This window comes from Panicum virgatum, chromosome 1K (assembly GCF_016808335.1).
Source record: "Panicum virgatum strain AP13 chromosome 1K, P.virgatum_v5, whole genome shotgun sequence".
Lineage (NCBI taxonomy): Eukaryota > Viridiplantae > Streptophyta > Magnoliopsida > Poales > Poaceae > Panicum > Panicum virgatum.
The window spans coordinates 34,567,449-34,578,716 of record NC_053136.1 but is presented as its reverse complement, the minus strand read 5'-3'; the positions used below and the strand labels follow the sequence as shown (position 1 = coordinate 34,578,716).

Here is an 11,268-nt window from a genome sequence, read left to right as displayed (position 1 = left end):
GCAATGCCTCAACCGCCACATCACTCCGGCTTTATGTGCAGTAGCCCCCAATCGGTGTTCACAAGGCTTGCTACTATCCTCACTTGATTAGTGTTGTTCCGGTTGAAGTTGCCACTGATGTTCTTTAGGATTGCATGATGCTTGATATAATGATCGAGCCGAATCCAGCAATTTCTTGGCCTTCCCCATGGCAGGATAGCAACACTTTGCCTTCTGAAACAATCTGGCTAGGCTTCAGTTTCTGGATTTCATTCAGTTGTGGTTGGACTCTGGTGTAGCAAAGGCCACCATGGCCACCACCTGTGCATTCGGAAGAATTACGATCAACATGGTCTCGTTTGGATTTCAGGATTAAACTTTGACCCTGGATGCCAATTAGAACTAAATGTAGACTAATTACTGAGCTAATTGACCCTAAATCAGCTCATGTTTGGTTATTAACAAAACTAGGGTTAAATTTTAACCTCTCTATTTTAGCCCATCCAAAGGGCCGGGCTTTATATGTGGTGCAATGGAAGGTCATTTCAATAGCGTTCGGCTTGCATGCAGTTGAGCTAGACAATTAGACGTGGTGCGTTTATGAGTCGGGACCTGGGCCAGAGGGCCTTGGGCTCCAATCTCTTCCAGCGAACAGGACAGCGGCGGCCAAGCCTAACATTTGGTTTCCAGGCTTCAAGGAACTTTGTTTTCAACGGCCAGTACGTAGTAGTACGGTTGCAAGTGTCAAATACGTGCATTAACTTTTTTTTTTGGTCTACCAACCAGGGAAGCTGCGATCGCGACAAGGAAACAACAGCGAGCGGAGTCGCTTTTTGTTGCACCTAACTTGAGCACCAGCACGCCTTTGGTTTTCATGGGGTTGAAGTTGAGAGCTGTTGAGATCTCCCGGCCAGATAGCGAAACGAGAACGGACATGCATGCGTACATCGTTCCTCGCCATCTGCTTCCGTATGTCATATATATTGGACTCTTATATGGTCGAGGCATCATGATGCAGAATAGATCTTGAATCACCGGTCTTAAGGCTCCATTTGTTTCAGCTCCTGACTAATTTTAAAAGCTCAATTTTAAAAAACTCAAAAGTTAGGTGACTTTCAGAATCGAGAATCCAAGTGATTATGAATTCTCGATTCTAGATTCTGAGTCATCTGACTTTTAGATTTCTCAAAATCTGGCCTTTAAAATTGGCCATAAGCGAAACAAATAGGGCATAAGACTAGTGATTCAAGATATGTTTGCATCATAATGCCTGTACCATATATGATGCTGAAACAAACGTGGCCTTAGTACCTTAGTACGCTGATAGCCTAGTTTCCCCCTTAAGCAAGGTTAATAGTTGGAAGGGCCCCTCTCAAAAACTGCTTTGCACCGGTTCTTGCTTAGCTTTATTTCCTCCTCGACTCTGAAACCAGCTCCTTGCTACAATGTTGACACAAGGCCAAATCAGATGAAGTTGGTACACATATCGCTTGCAAATGCACTGCTATTGAAACTTGCATTGGGTCTTCTATTGGCTTGTTGCTTACAGTGCATACAAACGTGAGGGTTTTTTTTTAATGAGGATGCAAACGTGAGGTTGATGGGGGAGAGTACTTGATGCCTTGGGCAGGCAGCACGTACGTTCTAAGCAAAGTTTCCCTGCTTTCCGGTACCAGCAGTGGTGGTTGCATAAAACAACATCTTGGCTTGGCTTGCGCAAGAATGCCGCATCTCGTTCTTTCGTTGCCCAGGTCTGGCATGCCTTGCTCCGTTTCTCTTGCACCTCTCCTTCATTTTGGGGGGCTTTTTGGCATGGCTTATCCTAAAACGGTTTTACTGATGAAGTCAAATTAAAGCCGGTGAAGCAAAAAAAAAAAAAAACTAGCTTCACCCGACTTCCGGTTCATATTAGCGCGGACTTATAAAGCGGTTTCAAGTATCTCGATTTGCGTGAAACAAGTGGAGCCAGAGCTAAAATAAACCATACACTCTTAAAACAAACATACACTCTTAAAACAAACAAAGCATGCAGTTAAAAACACGACGACATCTTTGCAAATGCCTCCATTTCTTGGGAGACTTTTTTATGTGGAAATTCATAAATGCTATCAATTTTCCGTCCCAGGTTGATTGCCGATATTTCATACTTGCTTGCACGATTTTTCTCCGAACAATTGAATGGCGCCACCGTTCCTGTACTGCAAGCTGACAATTCAGGAGCATATGGGCATGGAACAAATCAGGAAGCAACAGCAGGGTCATGTGAGGTGGCAACCGAGTGCCGGCAGGAGGATACAAAGAATCTCCGAACCCATGTGAGTGCGTGACACAGAGCCCGGTCGACCGTGCCAACACGTATGCTTCTCCTCTCCGCTCGGGAGTCGGGAAGCCCATGGCGATGGGTTTTTTTTTCTTGAACGACCACGCCCTATTCGCGCTGGTACTGATTTATTGTGAGAAAAAAATATTGTTGGCTGGTTGATGGTTGCTGGCTAGTGTTGATTTGGTGTGAGAGAAAAATATTATTGACTGAATGCAGCGAACAGAAGTGATGACGATGAATTTCCATCATGAGGAGGAGCAGGAGGTAGTTGCTGCTGCTGGGTCATCATCTCTTCTACTCACCCGTGCTCGCGGAGAGCGTTGGAAGAAGGAAGGGGCAGCGGGTACAACGTCGTCGCACGGATTTGCTGGACTTGCCCTGCACACGCTTTGCAAAAGAGGGCGAGCGAAAGAAAGTGAAGTGGCCTGCAACTTTTTGCATTCCTTTTCTTTCCAAGCTCCTCCTCCTCTCACGCAGCTTTCTCGCCCATCCGATTAGCTGTCCCTGCTTTCATTGCCTGTGTTCGGCTGGTGAGCAGCCCGCCAGCTCTACAGTTTTTCTTTCTCACGTTCCTCCAGCTCCAGCCTCCAGAACAGTATTTTTCTCTTACAGCACTCCAGCTCCAGCCTCCAGCTCCAGTCTGCCGAACACGGTAAAATGAGTAGTGGCAGGGGTGTTTTGCACAAAGCATCGGTGCTTTTGTTTCCCGGGTGCGCCGTCCCTTTCGCCGGTGCACGCGGACACGTCCCCGGCGGCGAGACACCAAACACCTCCTCGGTGCCACGGACGCGCAGATGACCAGTGCCGGTGGTCGGACGAGGGCATCCCAGAAGCTTCAGGAGCAAACATGCTTTCGAAGCTTCAGGAGCAAAAGATCCAGCTGCTGACTGAATGTGAAAAGGGCCTTTCTAAGAGCAGGTCTTGTAATTTCGCCGGCTCCGGTTGCAAGCGCGCGCGTCCCCACGCGCGAGGGTGCGAACCCTCCTACTAGTACTCAATCATGTCCCAGCAAAATCAGCCAATAGAAGAGGCGCGTGCCCCGTCCCAGCAGCCGACTTCTTCTCTCTCATCATTTCTCTCTCTTCCACATCAATTTCACATCATTTCTCTCTCTTCCACGTTGATTTCAGTTTTCTTACCACCGATCATAATACTTTGGCCCTGTTTAATTCCCACCCCGTAAACACAAAAAAACCCGTAAACGCAAAATTTTGCGAAGAAATCTTGCTAATTTGAAGTACTAAATAAAGTCTATTTATAAAACTTTTTATATGGTTGGGCTGTAAATCGCGACACGAATCTAATGAGCCTACTTAATTCATGATTTGCAACAGTGATGCTACAGTCACCACCCGCTAATTATTGATTAATTATAGATTAATTAGCATTATTAGATTCGTCTCGCGATTTACAACCCATTTGTGAAAAAAATTTATAAATAAATGCTTCAAATTAGTAAGATTCTTACGCAAAAATTTTTTAGGTTTACATGTAAAACGAAAGAATCACCTGCCTGCTCACACGGTGAACGGCCATTCCCTTTGGCCGATGCGAGCCAGACGCCTATAGTCAAAGGCCCTAAGCATTGGGCGGCCGATTTGACCTTGGAGCTCCCCGACGGCTACCCAGCCTACCAGAGTCTCGGATGCAGAGGCAGATCAGATGGAATGTACAAACTGTAGCACGTGCAGAAACTCTATTGAGGCTCTGTTCAGTTGAAATGCAAAAAAAAAATTTGCCAAAAAATCTTACTAATTTGAAATATTAAATGAAGTCTATTTACAAATTTTTTTTATAGATGAGTTGTAAATCGCGAGACGAATCTAATGATGCTAATTAATTCATGATTAATTCATAATTAGCGGATGGTTACTGTATCATCACTGTTGCAAATCATAGATTAATTAGGCTCATTAGATTCGTCTCGCGATTTACAGCCCATCCATGCAAAAAGATGTATAAATAGACTTCATTTAGTACTCCATGCATGTGTCGAAACATTCGATGTAACGTTTTTTTTACGTTTACGGTATTTATGAGGTGGGAGCCTGGTCCAATTCTTCACTACTAGAATGCCAAGTGAAGTGAAGGACAGAAAACAGAAAAAATGAACATAACATTTCCGTGTGTAGTGTATGTAGTGCACTATCCAAGATGTTACAAACCAAGACACAAACCAATTTACCAATTTGAGGAAGCCGCCTCACTTGGATCTACCATCAAGGACAATAAGGATCCTTGCCCTGATTCCCTTTCTTCCTAGCACTTCAGCTCGTCTACGCGTACGTACGTGTGCCCCCGCTCACTGCGCTGGGCGGCTGCAGCTCGTTCCGGTTGGCTGGCTGGGTTGGTCGCTGACCGAGCTCGCCCACTACTCCTGCAGCTTGTCGAGCGCCTGCAGCAGGACGGGCCGGAACCTGGTGAGGTTGACGCTGACGTCCTGCTTCATGACGATCTCGGCGAGCGCCTGCCACCCCTGCCTGTGGAGCGCCATGGGGTCCCTGAACACCGTGTGCTCCCGCGGGTACTTGTCCTTGAGGCTCGTCTCCTCCTCGCCGACGTAGTACTCCAGGTACCGGAGCTCCATGCCCACCGCCGGCCGCCCGTAGAAGTTGGTCGCCATCCAGTCCATCTTGCCCCACGGCACGATCTGCACCACCACGGCCCCCGCCGGCAGGAAGATCTGGTTCGTCAGCCCCGCGCCGTGCACCGCCAGCAGCACGTCCGCCGCGTTCACCTGCGCCGCGAACGCAGGCACGTCCGCGCCGGCCTCCACCGCCGTCACGTTGAACCCGAGCTCCACCGCCGCCGCCGCCACCGCCTCCAGGTTCAGCAGCCGCCGCGTCCCCGCGCGGGAGACGATCAGCATCCGGGGCCGCGCGCCGGGCTCCTCGCCGAGCACCGCCGGCCGGTCCCGCGGCAGCGCCAGCGCGGCGCGCGCGAACCGGCCGAAGTCCACCATGGTGTAGTTGCGCGGGTTGCGCGTCGGGTGCGGGGACAGGATCAGGTCGCGGTCGCGGTACAGGCCCACGAACCCGGCCCGGAAGCAGTGCACGCCGGCGTCCTCGTCGAAGTTGATCGCCGCGTAGTTGGACAGCTTCCGCAGCAGCGGCGTGTACTTCTGCACCCACCACGGCTTGTAGTCGGTGATGAGCAGCTGCACCTCGCCCTTGAGGTGCGCCGCCGTCAGGAACAGCGGGACCAGCGCGTCCGTCATGTCGTGGAAGAAGTTGTCCGTGTACCCGGCGACGGAGAAGAGCACGGCCGGCACCGCGTGCTGCTTCGTGCACCGGGGCGCCACCGCCGCGGACGGGGACGACTTGACAGTCACCTCCGTCACGCCGGGGAGGAGGAAGTCGTCCTTGCGGGCGTACGGCCGGAGCCGCTTCTCGCCACCCTCGTCGAACCCGCCGCCGCCCGACGGGTTCACCAGGTACACGGTCTTCTGCTTCGGGCTCACCCGGATGTCGCCGGACAGCTCGCACACGGTCGGACGCGCGTACGGGAAGCCCTCGTCCACGCCGTTCTCGTCGCAAGTCATCTTGCCATCGCCCCCCGCCGCCGCGGCGGCGCCGCCATTCTGCTTCTGCTCCCCTGCTTCCCCTTCCTTGGCAGCTGAATTCAGTGGAGCATGGAAACACGTCAGATCTAGCGCATCTCCATCAATTTTTCCAACCAAAACTGCTAGCTGGGCGGGCGCACCAATTTCTTTGGGTCAAGTACATAGTACATACAGAGCTTTAAATTTCTGGAAGAACGCTGCTGGTTCGTTACTTGTTTCTGCTTCCCATTTAAAGTTGTGAAAAAAAGAAGAGAGGTGTCCGAGATTCCTTACATGGCTTTGGCTCCGAGGCCGCCGCCGCATTCTCGCCGTCGTCCTTTCTTCTCAACGCATCCGGCAAGCCGGGCTCATCGGAACCCGCCGCCACCGGCATATCCTTTCTCGTGACAGCATCGGGCAAGCCGGGCTCTTCGGACCCCGACGCCTCCGGCAGATCCACGGCGCTGCCTCCGCCTCCGCCGCCGCCGCCGCCAGCTAGTGTTTCCTGCGGCGGGATTGCCTCCGTCTCCGGAACGGACGGCTTGGACGCCGTCGGCGGCGAGTTCTGCTGCATCAGGGCGGATGTGTTGGCCGTGCTGGCTGAGGAGACGAACCGAGCGGCTCCGGTTAGATCAGCGAGGAAGCTCGAGGTGGGGGTGGGGGAACTGAATCGAACGGAACCGAACCAAATGCGTACCGAACACGGGGGAGTAGATTGCGAAGAGCTTGGCGAGGGAGACGTAGGTGAGGAGCGCGAGGCAGCAGCCGGCGACGAGGCCGACGCCGAGCTTCTTGGGCTCGATCTTGGACGCGAGGCCCCGCATGAGCCGGGGCGGCAGCCGCCGCTCCCCGCCGCCGCCCGGCAGCTTCGGCTGCCGCGAGTAGGCCGTCGACGTCATACCGGGCCCTGCAGCGGCGGCACCTCCGGGATCCACTAATACAATGCTTGCTGCCTTGCTCTCCAATTAGAGGAGGGGAGGGGAGAGTCTCGAGTCTTCTTCAAGGGTAAGGGAGGAGACGGAGCAGCGGGAAGGGGAAAAAAGAGCAGCACTGCGCGAGCACGGACGCGCAAGGGGAAGAAGATCCGAGGAGGAAGATAGCTATGGCCGAAGCATTTGTAGCAGCAAGGCCGGTGGTGCGATTAATTTGATGGTTTGTTTTTTTTTTTGATAAAAATTTGGTGGTTTGTTGGGGAAAGAGAAAGATTTTGGTAGAACATGAGGGGTGGAGGTGGAGCTTATTCGAGGTGTGGGGACCAGGTTTACCAAACCGGTAGGAACCGGTCCGGTTTGGTCCGACCGGTTCCGGTTTGGGTCGCTACTAAACCGGTCCAAATTCAAAATTTAAATTTGAATTTTAAAAAAATAAAAAAAAATTTCTAAAAAATTCTGAAAACACTTTAAGGTGCGACGAATTTAATGGTGTCAAATTTTCTCAAAAATTCGTTCATTTAGTATAGTTTGCGGGGATTTGAAGTTAAATAAAAAACGTGCATACAAAAGCATACAAATACAATATAAAAAAGTATAAAAGAGGGTTGGAGAGTTCATTTAGGCTAAAATATGTTATACAAACATTTATTTAGTATACTTTGAATTTAAACCAAAAAAGAAAAAAGTTGAATTTGGTCGGTTACCAGTTAAACCGACCGATTACCAGTCAAACCGGCCGGTAAACCGGTACGAATCATTTGCACTATAGCTTTTGAATTCAAATTTTATTTCGACCGATTTAGACTAATTTTCGATCAAACCGGTCCGGTATACCGGTACCGGATCCTGCCGGTTTGGCCGTACCGGTCGATAGCGTTAACCCTGTGGGGACGTGGGGTTGGGTGGGGTGGGTCGGTGGGATAGGGGTGTCAGGGGTGTGTGGTGTGGCCGTGCGGTAGGCTGCTTCCTATAGCAAGTTTTTTCTTTTCTTTTGCTCACAAATTTGAAAAAAAAGCTTTTTTTTTGCTAAGCAAGCGACATGCTTTGACGATCTGGGACGGCAGCGCGAATGAATGACTGAACTCGGTGGACTGTCATCACTCATCAGAGCTTCTTTTTCTTTGTTTTTTTTGGGCATGTGCCCACCTAATTTCTGGAGTATTTTGCATGTGGCTGTTCTAGTATTTGGTTGGACTTCCATTCATCTTCTGTTCAAGGAGTTGGGGGTGGTGAAAGGGGTTGTGTGTTAGAATAGTTGCTGGAAGCTCGAATGGTGCTTCGCTAGAGGTTCATTTGGATCCAACCATGTGGCCGCGATGCAACTAACGGAAAGTAAAATTAAAAATTGAAACATGTGAGGGCCTTTTCAGTTTGGTGGGGGGCAGTCGAATGTCCACATCTCAGTGATTCAGCCGTTCAGGTTAGAAATGGTGTCAAAAAAAAGAGAGAAAGCAACGCTTTGGATTGAATACGATTTGAGGCTTCTTTTTCCACTCTGAAGTTACATTGTCATGAGAATTTAGGCAAAAGGTCAAAACATAACATCCTCGCAGAAACGCACAAAACCCAACTAATTATTCTCACGATTTGGACAAAATTCATAGAATCAAACTAAGAACAAAAAAGGCCAGGTGCTTTTTACAGACTGACTTTCTGTAAACAAACCATTTGAAAGCTGTTTTCGTTTTTACAGAATGACTGACAATACCCAATTAACAAGGAGAAATCAGTTCACGCAAAAAACAAGCAGCAGCGGAAATAAAACGCACTGCCTGCAAGTGCAAGGGTATCCGACGTGCGCGAGCGAGAATTACTGCTAGTCTAATTATGATTACGTAGTATTTTTAAGAAATCTCGTAGAGAATGAATCTCCTGCAGCTGCTAACATATAGCATCTGATTCTCAAAATGGTCAATAAAAAGCAGCCGTGGGGCTTCACGTGATCATCGACACGCCTGCAAAACAAATTTCTGGACAAACCTCAGAAGCTGAAATCAGAACTAGAAATGCAGCAGAGGGGCGTTTCGACCAACCTTGGAACCACGCACCGTTGCATGAATGGATTGACAACCAGAAGTGGACACGGCCATCTTGGTAGTCATATTTTTTCCACCGGAGACTGACTAAAGGATCGCAAGCATGTTCAGGGAGATGCGCACACAACTATGGTCAAAGACGCGTTTGAGCTGCTGGCCGGGAAGTCGGGCAACGGCTACGCGTCCTTACCCTGTCGGCGCCGGCGGCGGTGCGTCTCTAGGCCGGCGGCGGCGGCGCCTCGGCGGATATGATGAGGATGGTGAAGCTGCGATGGTCTCCAGCTGCAGGGCCTGCAGCTCCAAACAGAGAGCAAGGCACACTGGCACAAGGCCACAAGCTGCTACTGGCTACTGCAAGGGTGCAGGCGGAGCATGACGGCATGAGCAGAAACGGGATGACGAGCTGGGCTGGCTGGTGTCGGCCTCCTGGGCTGCGAAGCTGGGCCACGATGGTTGGTCAGTGTTGGCTGGGCTTACCTTCCTGCGATTGGCTTAGGCTAGGCGTGAGGACGGGCGTGTGTGAGAGGGAGGAAATGCGGACTGGGCCTGATGGTTTTCTGGGCTGGGTCAGGCTCGTTTGGGCACTCTGCCCACAGAATTAGATTGGGCTTTAGTTGTTTAGGTTTTTTCCATTGTGATTAGAATTTGAACCAAAGACACAAATTCAAATTCACTGCTTCGAAGTCGAACCAAAATCCAAACTAATCCTGTGGTCATGCTTATACCTTTTCATCCACAACATTACTCCCTCCGTTCCAAAATGTAGATCGTTTTAACTTTTCTAGATTCATAGTGTTTGCTATGCATTTATATATATATAATATATGTCTAGGTACATAACAAAATATATGAATCTAGAAAAATCAAAACAACCTACATTTAGAAACGGAGGGAGTATTTATTAGAAAATTTAAGATTGTAAGGGAAGCATTTCAACTTTTTTTTTCTTTTCAAACAATTTTATGATTTCACCCAACTAAAACCAAAAAAATTGAAATTGAGGTTTTCTTTGTCACAAATAACTCCAAGGCGCTAGGGTGGTTGACTCCGGCCTCGTCGACGTCAACGGCATTATGGCGTCCAGTCTTGGCCGGAGCTCCTCGAAATCACGCCGGATTGGAGGGACTGGAGGTTAGGGGTCTTGAGAAATTGGGGAAAGAAAAGAGAGGCGCTGACACTGACAGTGAATCTCTCCCTACGAATCCTGGCCAATTCTGAGGTCAGGGAAGCAGGCCACGTCGCCGACTGTTCCCGGCCGTCGGATCGGCCGGGTGGACGGCCCAGATCGTGCTTTCCTCGGTCATTTTGTAAAAACCCCCTCGAACTTAAGAGAAATCAACCCGCAGTCCAAGTTCCTCTCTCAGAAAATTTTGCAAAAAAGCCCTCAACTTTTCTCGAAATCAACCCGCAGTCCAACAATACTAGTTGAAGGAAATTTGCAAATAAAACCTTAAGTTTTCATAAAATCAACCCACCGTCCTTATCCTCTCTCAGATTTTTTTTACAAAAAAAACCCTTAGATTTTAATTGAATCAAACCACAATCCGTTTCATCCATTACTTCCACACGAGCAACATTATACGTAAAATTTAAACACCAAAACGTGTTGAAATCAAAAGTTGCTCAACATAAAATTTAATCAAGAATTCAAAAACTACAACTTCATTATGGAGCAAATTTTAAAATTCAAAATGCTTTCGCAATTCATTTAAACAAACATTTACATGCGACCTCCTGCACGTTGCACCTATAATTTTGACACCAAAATATCTTTAAATAAAAAGTGATCAATACAAAAGTTGCCTAAAAATTCAAAGTCTACAACTTCACTGTATAGCAAAGTTTTTTAAATTCAAAGCATTTTTATATTTCACTTAACATAACATTTTAATTTACTAAAAATATAATATCGTATCACCATTCTTCTATAACTTCTCATGCTATATTCATAATAACATGTCATATTTAGTACAATTACCGCTCTCTTATAAAAAAATGAGCTACTAATTGTAATATAATTTTGCTTTCGCAATTCATTTAAACAAACATTTACATGCGACCCGTTGCACCTATAATTTTGACACCAAAATATCTTTAAATAAAAAGTGACCACTACTAAAGTTGCCTAAAAATTCAAAATCTACAACTTCACTGTATAGCAAAGTTTTATAAATTCAAAGCATTTTCATAATTCGTTTAACATAACATTTTAATTTACTAAAAATATAATATCGTATCACCGTTCTTCTATGCTTCTCATGCTACCTCCATAATAACATGGCATATTTAGTACAACCACCGCTCTTTTATAAAAAAAATGCGCTACTAATTGCAATATAATTTCGCAAATACATTAAGTACACGACTAATTGTGCTCCAACCTCCTTAATAAATTATCAAACCCTTCTTTCACCACAATTATTTCCATAATCCATTCAACAGAACATATTATTTTGT

The 11,268-nt window shown here is 47.9% G+C and overlaps 1 protein-coding gene across 1 annotated transcript; it reads right to left on the bottom strand.

Moving 5' to 3' along the window:
- Positions 1-4,387: 4,387 nt before the first annotated feature.
- LOC120704045 (beta-1,2-xylosyltransferease XAX1-like) lies at positions 4,388-7,052 on the bottom strand. Its single transcript, XM_039988295.1, has 3 exons — positions 6,541-7,052; positions 6,138-6,443; positions 4,388-5,917 (listed from the first exon to the last, which is right to left on the bottom strand). The coding sequence occupies exons 1-3, from the start codon at positions 6,740-6,742 to the stop codon at positions 4,674-4,676; spliced, it is 1,752 nt and encodes a 583-aa protein (XP_039844229.1). The 5' UTR covers positions 6,743-7,052; the 3' UTR covers positions 4,388-4,673.
- Positions 7,053-11,268: the final 4,216 nt, after the last annotated feature.

Excerpts from the sequence above, each read along its gene's own strand:
- LOC120704045 (XM_039988295.1), bottom strand. The coding sequence starts at position 6,742 with ATGACGTCGACGGCCTACTCGCGGCAGCCGAAGCTGCCGGGCGGCGGC. Across the intron at positions 6,444-6,540 it reads AATCTACTCCCCCGTGTTCG|CCAGCACGGCCAACACATCC; the intron begins GTACGCATTTGG and ends TCGTCTCCTCAG. Across the intron at positions 5,918-6,137 it reads GGCCTCGGAGCCAAAGCCAT|CTGCCAAGGAAGGGGAAGCA; the intron begins GTAAGGAATCTC and ends CACTGAATTCAG.